Below are 22,803 nucleotides of genomic sequence, written 5' to 3'. Positions count from 1 at the left end.
CCCCCTGGAGCGCAGAGAAGCAAAAGGTGATAAGGAACAGCCTCAACCACCTTGTCAACCTCTTAAGGAACTACAATCAATGACTTAACATCTGGTTAACAAAGGCTTTTGGTTTATTGGGGGCCCACTGCCCTCAAAGATCCGATCTAAGTGTATAAAAACTCCTGACTTTAGTCACTCAGCGGACTTCTCCGAGCGTAGTCCTTTAGAGTATGAAGTAAGACGCAGGGCGAACTCCCATCTGAGGCCTCAGATTATTGTAGGGTATGCCTGTTATGTTGTTTGTTGATGCATGTTGTGATGCATCTTTGTTCGTACTTTTATTACACATACTGTATATATGACCACCAGTTGTCTACAAGTATTGTGTGCTTTTTGCATCTAAATATCTCATCTGTCTTAGACGCAAACTCTGGTAGAGAAATTGCCACGACACACATCATGGCTGTTTGCACTGGATCCTAGTATTTGGGTGTCAAGCAACAAAGTTGCGAGAAAACCTATTGTTTTCGTACTGTTTCTTATTATTATTTTACCTCTATGGGAGTCTATTGCAGCCCATAGAACGTCTTGGTGAAAAGTTGTGAAATTTGGCACACTGGTTCAGGACCGTCCATGGTTTCTCAACGGGGGCGTTCGCATAACCTAGGGGGGCGCTGGGAACGTGATTATTTTTTTCATTTTTTGCAGGGGATTTTAAACTTTCATGGTATTTATTTCGAATGAACAATAACCTAGCCCAAATCATTGACGTTCAGACTCATTTAAATGGTTGCTGGCAGCGACAAGTATGTCACACAATTAAACGAGGATAAACGCTATATATTTTTGTTGATTTATTTCGTATTGATAATAGTTGATTGATAGTTGGCAGATGTATTCAAGTGAATATTTCACGGAGGGGCGGCGCCCTGGCGCCCTCTATTGACCCACCGCCACTGGCTACCAAATATTTTGCGTTGAGGTGATATTTAAGGGTTGATGAACTCAGGCGATAGGAAAATTCCTTACTACAGAGGTAACGGTGTTCCTATCTACAGTTCCGTCTGGGAGTTGTTCTTAATTTTCCGTTCACGGGGCCGGGCAGCGTCTTCTCGTCTGCCTCTATTTTGTTTCAACGCAAATGATGCACCGGGTCAAAGGGCACTATAGAAGAGCGATTAATCTGCGTTAATTTTTTGAACGCAGATAATTAACGTTAATTTGACAGCCCTAATTGTTATATGTTATGTGTGGACCCCAGGAAGAGTTGCTGATGTCTTCTGCATCAGCTAATGGAGATCCAAATAAAATCTATAAATCCCCACAACCCTTTACGTGTGTTCTGGCCAAGACAAAGACTTCTGACTAGGCCTGTTGGAATCTGCCAACTCACAAATTAAGACATACCTACACATGCCAACACACGCCCACACTCATTTTCAAAGAATGTTTTTCAAGAATTTACTCACACCACAACTGCCCCATCGCCTCCCCCCTTTATGTGTTTCCTTGCCAAGGAAAACACATCCAATTAGGTATGTTGGATAACTAGTTTGTCTAGTATAACCCCAATAAAGTCAGTCAGTCACAACCAAGTCTTCCTCAGAAGTCTTGCTCTGAAATCTCGTTGCGTTGTAAATCTTCATCTCATCACATCTCAACTTCCTGCCCTGTAGGCGTGCCCCACTCGGCCACCGCTGCCCTTTTAAGTGCCAACAGCCAGCAGTACGTGCAACTTCAAGTAGTGCTGTGCTGTGGTCCTGTTGCAGTATACCCTACTGTGCTGTCTCCATCCCCTGCAGACTTACCTTACACTGACCCGGGACTCCGGCGCCCAGCACGCAACGAGGACGCACGCACCGACCGGGCCGTAAGTGGACACAATGAGCGAATGAGTCGATCACAGAATGCATGGAATCAGAATGTCATTCCAAAGTAATCAAGGGTGAAAATCCCAGCCTTTACTGTAACCTAAATGATAGAATAGGTTGTTTGTAAAGGTCAGAGGTTGGCAACTGGCGGCCCGCGGGCCTTATCTGGCCCGCCAGATTATTCGGAAGTTATATGATTTGTTATTATTTTATTTTTCTTCAATATCGAATATCGATATCTGGTAGCTTAAGTGTAAAGGGCCGGATACTTTATATATTTTTTCACAACAGTTTTTGAATTTAAAAGTATCCAATCCTGCTACCACTCCTGCGAGGTTAGAGACACAATCGTCAGGGTGACGCATAAGCTGCGATGGCCTGAGTCTGAGTCATCCGAAACGATGCAATATTAAATGAAAGGGAAGCCCTCTCTATAGGCCTATATAAAACAACCATTGTGACCCGACATTATGTATTTTTGTGTGATTACTGCACGTAGAGAAAGGCAGGAGCTGTTGACAAAAGTCCACAAAAGATTTAGGACTGTTTAACGAGGACGCACGCACCGACCGGGCCGTAAGTGGACACAATGAGCGAATGAGTCGATCACAGAATGCATGGAATCAGAATGTCATTCCAAAGTAATCAAGGGTGAAAATCCCAGCCTTTACTGTAACCTAAATGATAGAATAGGTTGTTTGTAAAGGTCAGAGGTTGGCAACTGGCGGCCCGCGGGCCTTATCTGGCCCGCCAGATTATTCGGAAGTTATATGATTTGTTATTATTTTATTTTTCTTCAATATCGAATATCGATATCTGGTAGCTTAAGTGTAAAGGGCCGGATACTTTATATATTTTTTCACAACAGTTTTTGAATTTAAAAGTATCCAATCCTGCTACCACTCCTGCGAGGTTAGAGACACAATCGTCAGGGTGACGCATAAGCTGCGATGACCTGAGTCTGAGTCATCCGAAACGATGCAATATTAAATGAAAGGGAAGCCCTCTCTATAGGCCTATATAAAACAACCATTGTGACCCGACATTATGTATTTTTGTGTGATTACTGCACGTAGAGAAAGGCAGGAGCTGTTGACAAAAGTCCACAAAAGATTTAGGACTGTTTAACGAGGACGCACGCACCGACCGGGCCGTAAGTGGACACAATGAGCGAATGAGTCGATCACAGAATGCATGGAATCAGAATGTCATTGCAAAGTAATCAAGGGTGAAAATCCCAGCCTTTACTGTAACCTAAATTATAGAATAGGTTGTTTGTAAAGGTCAGAGGTTGGCAACTGGCGGCCCGCGGGCCTTATCTGGCCCGCCAGATTATTCGGAAGTTATATGATTTGTTATTATTTTATTTTTCTTCAATATCGAATATCGATATCTGGTAGCTTCAGTGTAAAGGGCCGGATACTTTATAGATTTTTTCACAACAGTTTTTGAATTTAAAAGTATCCAATCCTGCTACCACTCCTGCGAGGTTAGAGACACAATCGTCAGGGTGACGCATAAGCTGCGATGGCCTGAGTCTGAGTCATCCGAAACTATGCAATATTAAATGAAAGGGAAGCCCTCTCTATAGGCCTATATAAAACAACCATTGTGACCCGACATTATGTATTTTTGTGCGATTACTGCACGTAGAGAAAGGCAGGAGCTGTTGACAAAAGTCCACAAAAGATTTAGGACTGTTTAACGCAAGCAGAGTCTCTTATGAGGCTACTTCGCCTGCAGCACTTCTGACGGTGAGTAGGCTAGGAACGGCGGTTTGTGTGCGTGTGTCAGTCAGCACCCGCCGTGGTGTGTGTGTGTGCGTGTGCGTGTGCGTGCGTCAGTCAGTCAGTCAGTCAGTCAGTCAGCCAGCCAGCCAGCCAGCCAGCCAGCCAGCAACCACCGTGGTGTGTGTGTTGTGTTTTAAGAGTGGCTGCTTTTTTAATTGTGCCCTACTGCTCTCTTCAGCATAGACAAGACACCTTTACCTGACAGACTCCGCTGGAGAACCAGATCGACAACTGCGCAACTTTTTCACTTTATCTTCACATTTAGGGTGAGGATTAAGAGTTATATGGGGACAAGATCAGCAAATAAAGTCATTCAAATACCAACGGGATGTTCCCCGCTCGGTAACATTATGACATAACCTATTTTTTCTTTTCTTTTTTACTTCAATAATCACAATCGCGTTTGCAGTTTATAACGTGATCAGGCATGACAGTTATGTGATTATGGCATACACTTGTTCATATTGTAGCGGGCCAGTGGGTGTGGGGTTTCCACGCTATCAAGTTGAACAGATATTACGACACAAAACACAGAGAGCAGTTCAAATGTAGAGTGGTTTATTTACCCAGTAAACGAAACCAGGGTGGGAAAAGGGTCATCCACCTCCTTTATGCTATAGTTCAATGTCCGTCCAACACCTTCCACCTATCTCTCTCCCTTAGGGCGTTCCAAGCTGCCAGGCTATCACACAGATCATGCGGGTCCTTTGCTTGCCCCAGCCTCCCTAGCTCCAGCTCTAGCTCCAGTTCCAACTTCCCCTTCACATGTCTGTTTGCTAGCCCTCTTAAGCCCCAGCACCCCTGCTTAACGATCCCCAGGCTTACCTCTTTAAAAGGAGGAAGTCCATATATGGCCTTGGGGTGGAGCCAGCAGGTTGCCAGACCTACCACTCCCCTCACTCCTCCCTGGCGTCTGCCACAATATGTATGTCTTTTTAGAGAAATCTATATGCATATGACTAAGGCCCCGTCCACACAAAGCCGGAATGGGTGAAACGGTTTTGACGGAGTCAAGCGAAACCGGGTAGATCTGTAGAAACGCTGTAGTACACAATCCAGGCCCATAAGGGGCGCTGCTTCTGCTACAGAAATCCAGAAGAAAAATAAATAAGAAGAAGAGGCGAGCATGCGCATAAAGGGTGAGACTCCGCGGGCTTAACAGTCATTGGCTAGAGGGTCGAGGGGTGGGGCGATGACGTCATGGTTTACGGTGTCAGTCGGTTTCAGGCGTCCACACAAATCCAAAATGAAACCGGGTAGATTTGAAACCACCTCCGAGGGTGGTTTCAGAAGTTTACGGTTTCGATCAGCGGATTCGCTGGCTTCGTGTGGACGGAAGGCCGAACAGTACAAGACCTTTGCGGTTTCGCCATGATATCGGCTTTGTGTGGACGGGGGCCTAAGCCAGCTGACGGGCTTCGCAAATTCCAGATGCATTTTCATTAATCAATTCCTTGAACTAGCTTTTGATAATGTTATGGCCCGCCACCTATTGGCTGGAAAATTACAAACAAACGTTTTAGCCACCTATCGACTGTTCCAAGAAACAGGAATATATCACTTGTTTCAAGGTTCTGTCTTGCATAAACAAAATGGATGACTAGCGATAAATGTGTGTGTCAGTACATTTTGTTGAACAAGATAAGCCCTACAGCAGGGTTCGGCAAGTAAGTTTGGCCTCGGGACAATTTTTTGTCAAGCCAGTAGGTGGCGGGCCAGAACATTATCAAAGGCTTGTTCAAGGAATTGATTCATGGAAATGCATCTGGTATTTGCGATGCCCATCAGCTGGCTTAGTCATATGCCTACCACACACTAGCAGGGTGATGAAAAATTTATTCGATCCTTTGTGGTATGGTCGTCTCAGGCTAGGTATGACGCGGAGAGTGATAAATGTTCAACACGTGGTTTATTCTAACAGAGACACAAGGTAAACGGGCTTGCGTTCTGGAGGTGCTTCATGAAGCATCTCCCGAACACAGGTAAACAAACCGTTTATATTGGGAGTTGGCGGAATGTTAAATAGGCCACGCCTACATGTTCTAATTGACCCAGGTAAACCTTCGGTCTGCCTTGGCTTTAGCGGAAATGGCAAAGTTGCCGTGTTTGTAGTCTTTGACTTATCTACAAAATCATAAAACTTTATTTGGTGTTGTCCATTATGTGGAGAATAAACCATTCATAACTGTTAGCTTGAAACATGTCATCAGAAATAGCATAGATAAATTAATTTGCATCAAGGGCCATAGCTACCATTGAGGACGACGAGGTCATGTCCTCTGTATTTTTTTCCTTAATTTTCGTTTCTGTGATAACGGCACAAAGGGTATATCAACCACTAGGTGACACATAGACTGCTATTGACAATACGACTTCAGTCTCCAGATGTGGATATCATTTCTGCTTATGATGAAGGAAGGAAAGTGGCTGAAGTGATGAGAGATTCACTGCCATGCATAAACAAGCAGTGGAGCTGGCCAGCACCATTGGTGTTACCCCAATGAAGAAGAGGATTACCGTGAAAAGTTTCATCAGCAACACGGTACTGTGTGTGTGTGTTCTTTTTTTCGGAGGAGGGATTGAACGTGATTGAAGTAAAAAATTAAATAAAAGAGAAGTTAATTCATAATTTAGCCGAGCGGGGGACATCCCGTTGGTATTTGAATGACTTTATTTGCTGATCTTGTCCCCTTATAACTCTAACTCCTTACCCTAAATGTGAAGGTTAAGTGAAAAAGTTGTGCATTTGACAGCCTGGTTCACCAGCAGACTTCCAGGTAAAAGTGTCCATTGAAAGTTCCTCATTGTAAGTAAAAGTCTCAGGGCTTGGCGTCTTAAATCTTTTGTGGACTTTTGTCAACAGCTCCTGCCTTTCTCTACGTGCAGTAATCACACAAAAATGCGTAATGTCAGGTCGCCATGGTTGCTGTATATAGGCCTATGGAGGGGGGTTTCCTTTCATTTAATGTTGCATAGTTTCCAATAACTCTCCCACTCGCAGCTTACGAGTGACGATTGTGTTACATTTGTTACATGTGTTACTTTACATTTAAGCTACCAGATATCGATATTCTATGTATAGAAAAAATAAATCATATGACTTCAGAATAATCTGGCGGGCCAGTTATGGCCTGCCGGCCGCCAGTTGCCCACCCCTGCCCTACAGGATGTGATGCAATTAGTAAGTGACCTAGGGGTCAAGGACAATCCGGAGTGAGTTAGAGGTCCGGGGTATCTTTTATATGAAAGAGGCATCATCAAATGTGCCAATGGAAATAAAAGACATTCAATTTATATTAAAGTCATTGAAAAAGGAAGGGAATTGGGCCATTAGAGCCATGGGAATCTGTGAACATCTCGAGTCACTGTAAAAAGGGAGCTGCATGCAGCGGCATAACCCTAACCCCAACCATAAACCGCTGATTGAGGGAATTATTTAGGATATTTATTTTCAACATTCCACAGTCCTGTGACTATTCAAAATTGGTCACACATATATGTATCCTGGTAAAGAAGGTCTCCAAAATGTTTGACACACCTAACTCAACATGCTGAATATTGTACCTCTAGGACCCATAACGTCCGTTGTGTCCAATTTTTCGCTTTAAAGAAGAAAAAAAAAATCGACACGTTGATGTAGAAATTAGAGTTAATCCATGCTAAATTTCAGACCAGCACAGAAAAAGATGCTCTTATGCTGCACTAGTAGGTTGTCTATGAAGAAAAAAACAATAGTAAGAAAAATTGTCAACATTGCACTTTCAGGTTTTACCAGCTCAGAGATGTTTGCAAAAGCTACTGCAAATTTTTTAGAGGAAGTGGATCCCACCGGCAATCTGATTCCAGTATCCAGTTGCAATGACTCTTTCAATGTTTTGTCAATCGTGAGGAAGCAAAAGGGTGGATTGCTGTTTCAGAAAACCAAATATGTTGCCACTGGTTTTACCCTTAATGACATCTTAATCGGTGACACCCTGATACAGCCAGGTATGCATAACTCACAATATTCTCATTTGCAGTTAAAAATGTTTTCTTTGTCATTTTACCTATCTATGGTTGGTTTTTAATAACTGCATTTTTGCGCATACTGTGCAACGACAACAGCTGTCACACTGACAGAATTCGCAAACTACACTCAAAGTGGGAGCGAAAAATACCAGGCAGGCTTGGAGGCCAACTTGCATCCTGAACTTGCTCAACTGGTAGTGGAACATAAAGGCACTTCAAAGCACAACATTTCCTTTGGCAGCTTGAAGAAAGAAGATCTAAATTTGCCGCAGCTAATTAAAGATTCCAAAGGCAGGTAAGATGTCTCCTAATCCAACCATAACAGGGACGTTATCAGGGGAAAACTTACCTTTCAACTTTGTTCCACCTTGAAGAGCTGCATGGTAAAACACTTGGTTGATTACTAACATGGTCTGTGATGTCATTATTTATGTTTGCATTTAAATTATATCAATCATATTTTAAATGCACAATAACTAGTAAAAAGCAACAAACAAACTTTCCTGGCTAGGTTCCTCGACATGGATCACAGCCTGATCAAGCAGGCTCGAGAGAAAGATGGGGTGTTTGGACTCGTGACGCAGAAGATTGTGACGACTCAGACATCAACAATTAGTCAGAGTGACGAACAGGCAAACAGTCTAGGAGGCCAGATTAGGCACATGGTCCTTAAGGTATGTGGGATATACGGAGCGGCCAAATGCTAGAGTGATTTCCCTTTGTAAATATAGTACATATGCGTGAAAGGGCTGAGTGCTTTGTGTGTTCTCTATCGATGATTAGATCAATAGCAAGTAGAAATTTTCCAATACCAATTTTTTCAGCATCAAGCATCGTAACTACTAATAGCACTTGTTCTTATTGAAGGGTTCTCTTAGCAATGGTTGGTTCACTTACTGTAGACAGCAATTATTTTCAGAACTAGATCATTTAGACAACTCTAACAACAAGGTCGTTGCATTAAACAATAAAATTATTATTAGGAATATATTATAGGAATACGCACACTACGGGCCCTATTTTAACGGTCTGAAACGCAAGTGGAAAGCGCAAAGCGCAAGTAGCTTTGTGGGCGGTTCTACGGCGCTATCGCTATTTTACAGGCGGATAAATGACACTTGCGTCGCGGCGCAAGTGTCAAAAGGGTTGGTCTGAAGCAGCCTAATTACCCGTAGGTGTGGTTTGGGCGTAACGTCCAACAAACCAATGAGAGTGCCAGCTCCCATCCCCTTTAAGAGCCATGAGCGCATTTGAATCGGACGAGTTGATATTTTGACAGCGCGTCTGCAGTCTCCGATGAGACAGATGCACATGAATTTCAAACTGCAAATGGCTCAGTTTATTGCCAAATAATATGGCCTAATTCACACATGGAATAAGGGGTTTTCTTCCACAACTTCAGAAATACTGAGTCCTCAAATAAATTTCGCCAAAGAAAACGTAAATAATATAACATATGATATGCGGTAACTGATCTATTTAATGAAATACGCAATACATTATAAACATTGTTTCTTATCAGTATTGTATGCTATCCTAATATGCATGTGTCTCCGCGGTAATAGACATTGCCATTGATTGTATTATGCGTTACGTGTTTAGTTTGCGTGTGTTTAAACAGAGCACACACGCGCGCCCGCATTCATTCATTCTTTTTAACACTCACTCGCGGTAAAACAATGTTTTTCACGATCAAATACTCATCAATCCTAAAAGTTATGGGCATGTAGGCCTATACGATGTCTGTGTCAAGAAAATATGTGTTTGCTGTACGGTGTTTGCAGATGCATTGATTTAAAAGTACAACTTATTACCGCTGCATCAGCTGTTCTTTCCCAAATAATTTACCAAGAATGTGCGGCTAGGTAGATGAGAGAAGCAAAGTGTATGCGCGAGGTGCACAAGCAATCCGTATGCATCGCATGCGCATGTAGGCTATGCATCCGCCCTTAAAATAGCATCTGAACAACGCGCCACTGACTTTAAACCAGGTATTTCCTGGTCAGTAGCGCAATGGTATTCAGCAACGGCAAAATAGCGTTTGCGCCAGAACACGCCTCCTCCTTCCGCCGAACCGCCCCTTGGGGCGCATGATCAATCCCTAATTTACCGGCGAGTGGCGCTGGTGGGAAAAGAACGCTCTGCGCCAGTTGTAAACTAGCAACGACACATGCGCCAGTGACTAAGTCACTTGCGCCGGATGCAAGAGAGGGCCCTACATGTTTTAGGTGTGGCTGCCTTATGATTCTTAACACCAATAGCAACACGCATGACCATTTCCTTAAGCTAATGTCTACCTGCTAATGTTTATATATTTTTAGATGTGCCTTAAAGCGAATGCAAGCTTAACCAAAGGAAGATCTTCGGAACTGACTATACAACCACATACGACCATCGCTTACAAGCAATATGTACTACAAGTGAAATCCGAAGGAGACTTTGGTGAGTTAACGACATGATACTAGTAAATTGGTTGAAGGTCTGCAAAGAGCCACAAAATGTTTCACAGTTCTGTCAAAATATTTTTGTTATGATATTGAAAATAAACTCCTATCATATTTTCTCCCGCGCACCCTTGAGGCCTGGATTTCATGTCTGAGAAATCCAATCCTTCTGTGACGTTCCAGACTGATGACTGGTACCCACCCGGCTGTACCTGGCTAACAGAGGGTAGGGATAAGCTGTGTTGTCTTTCACAGTCAGCCATCAGTCCTTTCAGACTATAGTCCCTTAAGCAGACTGTAATGTTGAATGGGCTGTAGAGCTATTTGGGCTGCTTGCATTGATGAGTTGCAAGAGGTCTTTAGAAGGTATTTTTTCAAGTTGTAAAGCTCAGAACCTGTGCTCCAAGATGATCTCATGAATGTGTATATCCTTTATTGGTGATTCACAGGTTAGCATAATATATGGATTGTTTTTATGAATACTCAATGTGTCTTCAATGGTTCCGAAAAATATAGTAGATTGTAGTTTACTGTACAATGCATCTAATACCTGCACTGTAAAGTATCCAATAAAAGAGATACTTTACAGATGTTTAGGGGCCTTAATAAAAAGTTTTGAGTTTTGAGCCCATCAAAAATGTCATTTTCGTCTTTAGACAAACTTGAAAGTTAGTTATACCAACTAAGATTTTTATATTTTACAAACTCAAAAAAATAAGTCAGGGGTGTTAACTTAATATTTCAAATTAAGGTTAATATTATTTAAAAAAACAAAACATTTCAAAGAATGCAAAACGAGTTTTAAATTCACTTTATTAAAATTAATAATTTGAAACTTCCATTTTACATTTCTGAATGCCAGACAGCAATAGAACAAGCAACATGTAGCTAGTTCAGCAGCAGAGAATCGCTGTCTAAATGCAGCAAACCAAAGTGCACAAGTCTCGGTAACGGTGGCGGCAACACTACACACAATAAACAACACACAAACAATAAAGACCCCAAACCCGTTAGCCCAACTTAACCTAACAGAACAAATTGACAAAAGGCAACAAACCCCTTTTTCCCAACCGGCATCACGAATACCCAGACTCCCCGGGGGGTAGTGTCGAAATGCGCATGTGCACCGTAGTTGGCCCAGCCTCAGACAGAGTCTGACTTAAACCCGTGTGTCTTGCTAACTAAAGAGACTACAGTGAGCCCAACTCTTGACCCAAAACTCAACATTGTTGGTTGGACTAAATTGCATTGCATGCATTACATTGACATGAATACTTGATGTTTTATATTCATTTTACTCAGAAATCATAATGAGACCAACAATTTTAAGTTTTCGTTTTTACAGTGTGGTCCATACCCTTGCTTTACAAACAAGCAAACAATTTGTGCTGAGAAGAACAGCTTTGCCAAGACTAGCTGAAATTACTGATAGCAAGATAGCTTTTAATAAAAGCTTCAGGTACAATTGCAGATGTAGTTCAAAATTGAATAGAAGTGATTTGGAACCACCGTTTATTTTGTGTACATGATGTTGAATGAGCTTTTTTGTGATTATGTCTTCTATTTATGACCGATTTGCAGAAGTGGCCACGCTGAGTCGTAACTTTGCACTGCTTTCGGGTCTCAAAGTATCTATCAGGACCTCTCTGCTCCAGCACCTCATTTCAGTCATGATGCAGTGCGGGGCGGTCCATCTACTGGAGAGGGTGGTAAGATCTCCAGTCATTATATATCTATTTTTTATTTGTATTTGTATCGTCTATTTAATGTTTGTATTTGTGGATGTGCTCTTGTTCTCTCTCAGCTAAGCCAGATGCTCGATGGCCAACGCCCCTCTCTGGACTGTGTTGAGATAGAGCCTCAGAGACAGGCCCTCCAGGTCATGCTGGATGTCCTGTCTGACGAAGACAACGGACTGGAGACGGAGGACTCCAGCAGTCCTCTCGGTGCATTTCACCTCGTTACCAGCGCCCTGGCTGGTAAGTGGGCCTGACCTTCACCGTAATTTGTAGCATAGCAGCTGCACAGTGGTTGCTGTGCCACATCTCATGCTAAATATTAGTGTTAAATGGTCACACCCGGGGTTTCAGAAATGCCGGATGACGGTCTTGCTGTCCTGATGTCGAGCTGCACTCCCCGAGTGCTGAGATCCCTGGCGCTCCTGGTATGCATTACATTGCTCCGCTGAATATTGTATAGTAATACAATGTATAATCATGCCATCTGGTGGACCCTTTTATCCAAAGCGTTTGTACAATACCCTGAGTTCAAACATTGGGGCAGCCGTGCAGTGTTAAGGCCATGCTTGAGCCAGACAGGAGTGGAATATTGAACCAATTACCTCTGAAACCTTTTTTAGGGTTCAGGGCAAATCTTTGATGTGATGATGTCGTGTCCTCACACATGTCTCAGGTGCAGTGTGTGATCGAAAATGGGGAGATGTCTCTGAGCAGTGATGACCTCGCTCCCCTGACCGGGGAGACCTTCCAGTTGACAGAGCTGCTGTTCAGCTCCTGTGGAGTGGAGCTGCAGAGAGACGGAGACGTGCTGAAGACGAAGCTCAGCGAGAGCTACCAGCCGCGGCCACTCGTCCTCTGCTTGGCCATAAAAGGCCTTGCTTCCATGGCCAACTGTTAAATAGGGACAGGAAAAGCCAGGGTGCTCACAATATGATATCTCAAAGGTTTTTGAGCACCAATATTATATGGATTGCGGTTCTATATTGCGAAAAAATGATATTCCTTTTTTTGGTGAAATGTTATCTTTTGTTCCTGGCCTACTATTATTTCTTCAAAAAAATAGGTTTGTGTCAACCTAACAATAAGTATTGCAGAAGGAAAGAATTTATATTCTTACATGATTTATTCTGTTTTTTTCACAATGAAGGATGTACATTTTCTATGTATTGTATTTTGTACAATTGTGTATTGATTGTGTTTTACCTTATCAATCCCATTGCCTTTAAATCATTGAACAACCTTATTAATACATACAACAACAATACAATTCCATAAATAAACATAAATAAAAGTTCTGTATTTTAATTATTTGATATATATATGTCATATGGCATTGTAGATATAATGCTGATAACTAATATTATTGATCAATTCATGTTAGACAATATGATTATACTCCAGGCTAGATTTAGCACTGACTGCCTTCAATCTTAAACTGTTGATATTAGCTTAAACCTTTTTTAAACTATGCTTCTTAAACCATTCTTAAACTCCTCTTTCTTATGAAATAAATCGGTTTTCCCTCAGCTTGCCTTGTTTCTGATTCATTTTCTTTATTTTGAGTCCCCGATTTCCAAATGAGGTGCAAATTAGCGCTCGGGCATTAGCAGTCACTCGACTCACGATTAGCTGCGTCACTGTTTTGGGGAATCCTCGTTCAGGGATCCTCGTCACACAATCTATCGGTACAATCGGTACTAAAACTTTTCCCGACACTACAAAGCCCCTGGCCTGCACGCACACGCGTAATTTGTCAAACAAAGCTATAAACGAAGACCCTGACCAGAGCGTAATCTATTAATTCGATAAACATTCTGTGACACAAAAGTTCTAATAGATCAATGGCGAAAAATAAAGATTAGGCTATTTATTTTAAATATATTTTTCATAAACAACGTTTCAGAGACTAATTTCAAGGCCTATAGCCTTGAAATTAAGCAAGAGCTTTTTCCAGAGAGGCATGTTTCTGTACGAATGTCATCTGTAAGTCATGTCATCTCTTCCTGGATGGCTGCTTCTCTGATGTGCATGTTCGACCTCCTCTCTAGACAGGTCGAAACCCATTCCTCCTTGTATTCAGCTGGTAGAGCCAAGCTCGATGCTGCCCCTGATTTATTGCTCAGCTACGAATAAGCATCGATTAACAATAATGGACATGGTCGGATTTTGGCGGAACTTATTAAAAAAAATAATAATAATTGGATTGGTTGTTCAAAATGGTTAATTTGGATCCAAACAGCAATATACACTTGAAAGAACCCCTCTCCGACCTCAACCTGCACACCCTTAACGCACGTCCTGGTCCGAGGAAAACTCTTCCAACTCGGCGCGCATCTCCCCATATCGACCGCGGCTGACTTTAAATGCGCCAACGGGCGGAGGTGCACTTTGGAAGAATTTGACGCTATTCCGGTCAGTACAACCTACCCACCCAAAAGAGTCGGTGCCGTGGGGGGGGGGCGTGGCTCGGACCTCATACTGCGGACTTCCCTTACATGGACAGATACGGCACTCCGGGCTCAGCGCGCAACGAGGACGCACACACCCACCAAGCCGTAAGTGGACCCAATGAGCTTATGATTTGTATCTATGAAATGAATGCATGAGATCAAACTTTAACGAAATGCATGAGTGATCGAGCTTTTTTTCACCACAAAACCTGCGCTTTTAGTTTTTTATAGGCTTTGGGATTATAAGTGAAAACTGCCAGATGCAAACGATTGATAATGATATACATTTTAATGGTTTAACCGTTCCGTGATATTGAACGGTAGATAATTTGGAAGAAATAACTTTGTAGGATATACCTACACTCATTTATCTAAAGAGACAGCAATATCATCAAATATGATGAACAACATTACTGTGTTGGCTAAATGTTAACACCAATCAAATCAGAATTTTCTGAAATTGTTTTTTTACCTTAATAATTAATCCGTATTCTCCAAAATCGCTGGAGTCACTGCAGTAAAAAAACAGTTTGTGAGGTGTTGATTGATTTGCTGGCCGTTATGCGATGATCTTTGTTGCACCGCGAGATTAGTAGTTGATTGTTGCAATTTTTTGGTAAAAGTCCATTCAACATTTTAAATGGATTTGAATACAAGCAATTGGAGGACTTTGGACATTTTACAAACGAAAAGTCAGTCGATAGATGATTAGATTGGTCAAAGGCTGATGGTTTGATCTGCCGTTTCTTGCGCCCCACGGCTGTGAGATCCCTCCTGCATCTGTTTCCTCTTTAGGGCCTGCTGTGGTTAAACTCAATTTCGCTTAATCAGTGTTGGGAAAGACAGAACCAACCCAATTACTGTAAAACGAATTGCGATGGGTTCTTTGCAAGTCATTTCAACATATCAAGTCGTTGACAAAACTGTCCAGAGCCAACACTAAATTGACTCTGGTGCTTAATACTCTTTCTGTCTCTCTCTCTCTCTCTCTCTCTCTCTCTCTCTCTCTCTCTCTCTCTCTCTCTCTCTCTCTCTCTCTCTCTCTCTCTCACACACACACACACACACACACACACACACACACACACACACACACACACACACACACACACACACACACACACACACACACACACACACACACACACACACACACACACATCTTTGTCATGCACACGCTCCATTTGCCTCCATAATACCGATATTGCTAGTTAGGCTACTCTAACAAAGTGTAATATTTTATATTTGAACATTCAGCATTTCATCTCTGCAGCTGTCAAATGTCTATCTTGCCAGATTCTATAATTTCATCATTTCACAAGGTGGACTAATAGTTAAATCAACTTGCCATGCAACTCTCTCGGGGACTGTACCAACTCGTAATCTATCTCAAACATCTGGTTGTAGACACTCCCCCTTGTGATGTCACTATAGTGGATTTGGAAACAGCTTGTGATTAATAATGAGCAGCTCACCGAATTGGGGTTAATTAAGGTCCCTCTATCATGACTTCACGCAGTGAGGATGAGAACGATTCCGCCCACACTAGACCGGCTGGGCAGCCTGTGGAACCCAAACGCCCACAATCTTTGTAGAGCAGATGTTTAGTCTATAAAGATTACCCATGTAATGGAAGGAGCAAAAACATGCAGTCATTGACATCCCTGCACTGCACATACCCCTGTCACAAGCATAATAGCAGCTAAACAATCCATGCTAATACCACATTAGCCACTAAAACAATGAATGTATCTTGTATGCTAACATGTTACCCGTTCTATGTTTCTGGAATATTCGGCTAAAACAATACCATTTGCTGGGATTTTAGCTGATTATAATTTTCTTTTTCTTTTAGCATGTTAACACTAGCATGTTAACTGACAACACAATCCCTGATACTGCTCCCTGTTAATGCATGCTAGCTGCAAAAATATAAGCTCAGTTTTAAAAATATTTATAAGGAAAGTTGTACATTTTGTACATACATTTAATAAATCATTGTGTTGACCATGGCATGATTTTCTTCCATCTTTGGGTTCAGCTTTTCAAATGTGCCCTTGGTTGTGCTCTGGAGGTTCAGATGTGTAGTTGTAGTGTTTGGCAGTATTCCAGCTATGCCTCCAATTCCAGGCAGATATTTTGTGCTGAGAAAATTTACTATTATGGTCTAGAAACAGTTATATGAACCATATGTCCTACAGGACAATACAATTGATCATGAAAGCATTGTACAATGTGGTTTCCATATGTGGCTACGACGTGCATTATGGGTAGAGGTTGGTACTAACAATGGTTGTCTGATAAAAGTTCAAGTTTGAATTTTATAGTCTATTGTTTCCTCCTTAGTATCATCACCAAGTTGATAACTATTTGGAAAGTGGCGTTCTCTTTGGATGATTTCTGAGCCATTATTTCTTTATTTTTTTCAAAACAGCTTGAACAGCTGAATCCAGAGACTTTAAAAATCACACAATTCTCATTATTCACGATGGGAGTTGCCATGTTGTTTGCTTGCTATGACCACACAGATCCGGTCGGCAAATTGTCTTTAAAGTCCTGCCAACAAGAAAATGCTGAGAAAATTACTTACTTACATTTTGAAACAGTGGGTATTTAGGGTCTGGAACTAGAAAAATAATACCCTGGGTCTTCACTTGCTCACAAGTCTATTTTATTAATGTAGGCTTTAAAGGGACTATGGGTAGGGTTTTACATGTTGTCATTTAATATGAAAAAATATACGTTCAGCGACATTCTCTGTTGCGGAGAACAGTCAGTTGGCTGGTTTATATTTCCCTTTAACCAGGATGGTTTTCTTGGGCAAAAGGAAGGCAGGGACATCTTAAAGCAGGGGCCTCCATCTCAACTTACCTGGGGGCCGCCGGAGGTAGAGTCTGGGTCAGGCTGGGCCGCATCAAGTATTCCACAGAAAAAAGGAGCACAACTGACCCAATCTAAGTAAATGATCGGGCTATAATCAGATCACGTGATATGTAATTGCTGACAACACTGGACATTTCATAGTGGTTGGTGGAAACCGGGACATTTTAGCGTCCTTTGGGACTGTCCCGGCAAAACCGGGACATCTGGTCACCCTATCACAAGTGATAAAAAAGCGTGGCATAAATGTGCGTTTGACAATAACACTAAACTTTGATGTCAAGTAGAGGGCCACAAAATATCATCCCGCTGGCCTCAATTGGCCTCCGGGCCGCGAGTTTGAGACCCCTGTCTTAAAATGTTCTTTAAAGTGCCCTAGTTTAAATGTATAGCAACCCTGTAACCCTATAGTAACCTTTTTATAACCCTAGTTTGTATTATTCTCTAAATTAAAGAGATCGAACAGTACCTTTAACCAGTAACTGTCTCAAATGGCTTCGCAGGCCAAATTATACAACACCCCCTTAACCCTACGCTTTTTAAAGGACATGAAAACCTTCAGAAGGAGCACAAAAAAGGGACCACACCTTCCCGTCATGGAAAGGGTGGTCAAAGATGTGGAATGGGCTTTCATACAGTAGCATAAAACACAGCATTTATGAAAGGTAAGTAAGACTTAAGTTACTATAAAATATTTGAAAATGTTTGAAAAGTAAATTTGAACTGTGAGCTGGTTAGTCAAAGCTGTTCAAAGCTTATCTGCAGAGAGATGTTTACCAATCAACAGTGAAGTTTTCCACATTAAAACATCATCATCATCAACATCATGCATCATGCTGTTGCTGTTGAGGTCTGGTTTAAAAAAAACCTTGAGACCTGTGAGTAGGAGAAAGCCATTACAGAAATTAAATACAGAGGGACTGGTTAAAAGAAAAACATATAAATGCATAGACCTGGTTCATTCATCTCTTTAAAATACCTCAGAACAGCGAAGCTGTTTTTGCATCACGTTAAGAGGTGTATCACGTATCATGTATACAATCCTGGTTTTGTTTGGACTGTCATTAGTGTTATTTGTTATTCTGTTCATCAGCATTTGACCCTTGCTGTTGCTTACCAGGTACAGGGCTCCATCTGTCAGGTCCTGCGGTCAGAGAAGGTATCAACTTTAGATTCTACAATACAAACCCCAGTGGCTGATGGATTTGAAAAGCAGAAAACCAACCGTTTTTTCTGTGGGAGAGCACTGGTGTCACTGGTCTCCAGAGGGATGTACTCCTAGCTCGCTCTGCTCATAATAATGAGAACATGGGAAGTTCATCCAATAACTTGTTTGGATGAAATTCCAAACATGAAGCTTTCACTGAGGTTTACTCAAATAAGCCTTACTCTCTACAATGATTAGATAATTCATAATTGGATTATTCATTGAGCAGCACTTCAACACTAATGCTCTGATTAACAATGCTTAAGTGCTTTAAGGATTTGTCATGACTCTTAACAAAATTGAACCTGCATCAATTCTTTCAGACTCAGCGATAGATTCAAATGAACCGTGTGAGCAATACAAGCTCAGGCTGTAATCAATCAAGGTGTATTATTTAGACTTTTTTTATTGCCATTGGCACGTGTTGGGTTTCACAACCAAAGCAGCAAGTAAAGGGGATCTGCACGTGTTGGCCAGTTGAACGGGCCCCCCCCCTTGTTCCTATACATCTAAATACCAGATCTGTGTTTAGATTATCCAACGCATAAACAACCGCCTTTCAAACAGGACTTATCACCAAGAGGGGATTATAAACACCAGGGAGATCCGCAGAGTTTGTGTTTTGTGAGGACGTGAGATGGCGCCCAACAAAGGCCGAGGCCAGGTTCAAATGGGGGTTTGGGTCTTGGAGGTGGGTTGGGGGAATAAGTGTGCTTGACAAGCGGAGGTTACACCAACCAGCTGGGGATTCAGAGGGTGTTTGGGTTTTCGTTGAAGTGTCAGCGCGTGTATTTGTGTTGATGGACAGGGGCGGAGTGACCTTGAACAGGTCGTGGGTTGATTAGCTGCAGAAGGGACTGGAGCGGTCATGGAGAGGTGGAGGACAATCGTCGTTGGATCTCATGTATACTGTTGACAAGCCATGACGAGGATCCCACTTGTTTTTTTAAATGGATCCTGTGAAATGTTAAGGATTCAACGAAATGCATATCACCTGAGCTTATTGATAAGTTTTCCGATTCGGCTCATATGAGCGTCAGGAGAACACATGGTTCTCCTCCAATTTAAATCAAATGGCCTTGATTGTTGTCATGTGAGCGACATTTGACCCATATGGTGGATGTTATCTCAAATCAAAACACAGCACAGTTACAATACAGGGAGTGCAGACATTTCTAAACATGGGTGGCCCCAGTGGAAACCAAACCCCTAACCCTGAAATGAGTGTATATACCATATTCAACCAATTAACATTGTAGCCTGAGGGTGCCATTTCTAGAATGTATAAGACCAAGTTGAACGGACGTGGTGGAAAATGTTTACCTTATTTTACCCAACACTTGTGTTTCTCCCTTTAAACGTGTTTTTTTTTTACGATGGTACTTTGCTTGCCACATGGGATCAATCCCCTTGCAAAGCTGCCAGCCTAGGGGCCCCTTTCTTCTAAGGGTTTTCTTTGTTTCCTTCAAGGATTTTTCCTTTTTTTTTTGCCCCGTTTTGGTCTTTCCTGATAAGGTTGGGTTGGGTGGTGTTTGGTGGTGTTATTGTACTGTACAGGTCAAATCTGTGCCTGTGAACTCTGGAATAAAATACGGTTTGCTTTGGCCTGAATGAATGGACTTGTCAACCTACCTCAAGCTACCTATCCCAGTATCCTTTTCCATTTCTCCCAGTAAGCTTTTCACGTCTCCCAGTTTATTCCAATAAACTGGCTGCCATTAAGTCCTGCCATTAAGAATGGCATGCTCCATAGAGGGTGAATCTATGCCCTCGAATAGGTCACACGCCTACCAGAGTTCCCATTGTTTCTCAAAGATGTGCCGTCAAGATGTGGGGCCCGAAATCTCTCAACCCATCCGGGTCAACATTATTTGCCTTGTTGATGAGACTGGGTGGCCCAGAGCCAAGGTCTGCCCCCTAACAGTTCTCGCTTCCTAAAGAGACTGCATGGCTGATGGTTGAGGAGGTCGATTCTTGAGGAGGGAGAGCCTGAGGAGGTAGAGCCTTGATGAGGTAGAGTCTTGATGAGGTAGAGTCTTGTGGAGGGAGAGCCTTGAGGAGGTAGAGCCTAGAGGAGATGGAGCCTTGAGGGGGTTGAGTCTTGAAGAGGCACAGCCTGAGGAATATGTATCTCCACAGATGGATTACCATCCAAGCCGGCCATCTCTGTACGTCCAACTTCATTTCAGATCTGAAAGAGGCCAGACTCCCAACGACAGGGGCCCACTCCAACTTTCAAATCAAGCTCTCTTTATCCGTCTCTCAGAAACGGGAAACTAACGTGCAATAGTCCATCTTAGAGCAACACTCATTCCTAGGCCTCACGTTGATTACATTCAGATGGTTACAATTAGAGCGAGCCCCCCGGCCCTTTAGGTCAGGGGACTCAGCTTTGTGACTGGTGAACATACACAGACCTGCTTCCAAGTTAGAGACCTATCACACACACATAAACACACACACACACACACGTGCGTGTGTGCATGTACACGGCTGTGCGCTGGATCCCGTCATTGTTTCAAGAGCAATGTTTACGGGGTTTGGCGCTGAGAAGAAAAAATGGTTGGGGGTTCTAAACCCTTTACATGTCTCTGTGGAGATCGGTTGTACACAACTGGTTTCCACGGAGTTGGTGCAGGTGTTGCTCATCCTGTTTTATGAAATTTTATATCTTCATGTCATTTATAATAATATTCTGCATTTCAGCAAATTCAGAGACAGAGAGACAGAGAGAGAGAGACAGAGAGAAACACACAGAGAGAGAGAGAGAGAGAGAGAGAGAGAGAGAGAGAGAGAGAGAGAGAGAGAGAGAGAGAGAGAGAGAGAGAGAGGATGTAAGCTGGATATAACAGCATGTTAGCTCTCAAAGCACTAACATGCACAAACAATTTTTACTCTCACAGATAGAGAGAGAGGGATGGCACATCACTTCTTTAAATTCCTTTGTGCTGGTTAGACCCGTCTGGAGCATCCAGATCACAGGAAATTGCATAATTTAAGGTAAACGTAGACAGATGGGCACTAGCTCTGGTAAGCAATTTCACTTCCTGTTCTGGGGACACTTGCAGTCCAAAATCAATAGACACAATAGATGTTAAGGCTGCAGAGGTGTTTTTGGAAGTAAGGATAGTAATATAATATTTAATTCCTTTGTTTGCTGGCACACATTAAGTTCAAAATGGAGGGTAGATTATAATATTGTTGTCTGTTTGTCTGTCTGTCTGTCTCTCTCTCTGTCTGTCTGTCCATAATTACTTCTATATCCATGGCGTTTTTTATTTGCATAAGCCTTGAGCTAATAGTAAAGACTACTGATGTGCGCTATAGTGGTAGTACTTGAGAGCAGGACTACTATCTGATGGGCGACAGTGCTTACTTTCCCTTTTTAGCGTCCATATACCCTGCTGGCCAAACTCCCTTTAACTGTTGTTATGAAAATGCCTGTCACAGCACCCCATAACTCATCCATGTTCTCCACGGTCCAGAACTCTGACAGGAGAATAGAGAGTCTTGAACCAACTAGATAAAGTAAAGGCATTGTCTGATTTTAGAATGCCAAGAAGAATATATTTTTTTAATCAAAATGGATGGTGCAACACATGGTGAACTAATCTGTCCTTGTTAAAGTTGTTTACTATAATTTGAGGGCAAGATAAAATGTATGAGGGGTGTCATTCAGGATTGGACTCAAAACAGATGATGCCATGTTTACTGACTATTGGTTACAGACAAAAAATTTGAATGTTAAACCTTGCAATCTTGTAGCCTACTGGATGATTTAGATTTTCATGTTGCCCTTAACAGTTTCAAAGCACAGTTTTCTATAATAGCGACTCAAATCATGATCAAGTTGTAGAAGAAGAGAGCCACCAACAGTAGCTGGCTTGCTTGAGTAGCGTAGCATACATGCCATCGTTAATCCCTCTCTCTCTCTGTAACATTTGTTACTGTCTGGACCGGATCCTAGCACTGCGTATGATATAAACAGCCTCCGAACCATCCAGTCGTATTAGCCAGTAGATTTACGTGACCAAAAACAGCTGGTGTTGAACTGTATGTGGAGTCTCATATTTATGCTACGCATGTGGCTGCGGATGTTCAATGTTCAACTGGTGTGCATAGGCTGTTTACAAAGTTCACAAAGTTAAGTGGGAGTGCATCAGGTTTTACCTTAGCTGCTGTGTAGTAGCAGGCCAGCTACTTTTTCTAGCTTTATCAGTTAATGTTACAATTCAAGTAACTTTTGTGGACTTCATGGAAACTCTTCTTCATATATCACAGTTATTAAACCTCAACGGTTTTTACTGTGGGCATTGCATGGTATCATAGCAACCATCTCTATACATAGAATGTGTTTGTAGCAATCTTAGGTTTAGATTAAAAAGTTTGATCTTAAATATAATAATGCAGCTTGTTTTAATTGCTGTTTGGG

The 22,803-nt window shown here is 42.2% G+C and overlaps 2 protein-coding genes across 9 annotated transcripts in view; both read left to right on the top strand.

The window, feature by feature from the left end:
* Positions 1-1,496: 1,496 nt before the first annotated feature.
* Positions 1,497-13,360, top strand: LOC132467692 (gasdermin-E-like). 4 transcript variants are annotated; one of them, XM_060065185.1, is made up of 10 exons: positions 1,497-1,852; positions 7,409-7,630; positions 7,748-7,942; positions 8,163-8,325; positions 9,973-10,093; positions 10,232-10,321; positions 11,677-11,804; positions 11,900-12,074; positions 12,186-12,259; positions 12,508-13,360. In XM_060065185.1, the coding sequence occupies exons 4-10, from the start codon at positions 8,173-8,175 to the stop codon at positions 12,730-12,732; spliced, it is 966 nt and encodes a 321-aa protein (XP_059921168.1). In that variant the 5' UTR covers positions 1,497-1,852; positions 7,409-7,630; positions 7,748-7,942; positions 8,163-8,172; the 3' UTR covers positions 12,733-13,360. The 4 variants fall into 4 exon arrangements, with proteins under 4 accessions (XP_059921168.1, XP_059921165.1, XP_059921166.1 ...); XM_060065182.1 differs by having other exon boundaries at positions 1,504-1,852; positions 7,748-7,946; XM_060065183.1 differs by lacking the exon at positions 1,497-1,852 and adding an exon at positions 2,916-3,006 and having other exon boundaries at positions 7,748-7,946.
* A 929-nt stretch (positions 13,361-14,289) lies between these two features.
* The window catches only part of LOC132466987 (collagen alpha-6(VI) chain-like), a 39,642-nt gene continuing 31,128 nt past the window's right edge, over positions 14,290-22,803 (top strand). For 3 of the 5 annotated variants that reach the window (XM_060063979.1, XM_060063978.1, XM_060063976.1), the window contains exon 1: positions 14,290-14,389. The gene's annotated coding sequence lies outside the window, so the exon portion shown is untranslated. The remainder of the gene's footprint in view (positions 14,390-22,803) is intronic. The other 2 variants (XM_060063977.1, XM_060063980.1) reach the window with 2 other exon arrangements.

This window comes from Gadus macrocephalus, chromosome 11 (genome assembly GCF_031168955.1).
Source record: "Gadus macrocephalus chromosome 11, ASM3116895v1".
NCBI classification, from domain to species: Eukaryota; Metazoa; Chordata; class Actinopteri; order Gadiformes; family Gadidae; genus Gadus; species Gadus macrocephalus.
This window is presented reverse-complemented; position numbering and strand designations above follow the sequence as displayed.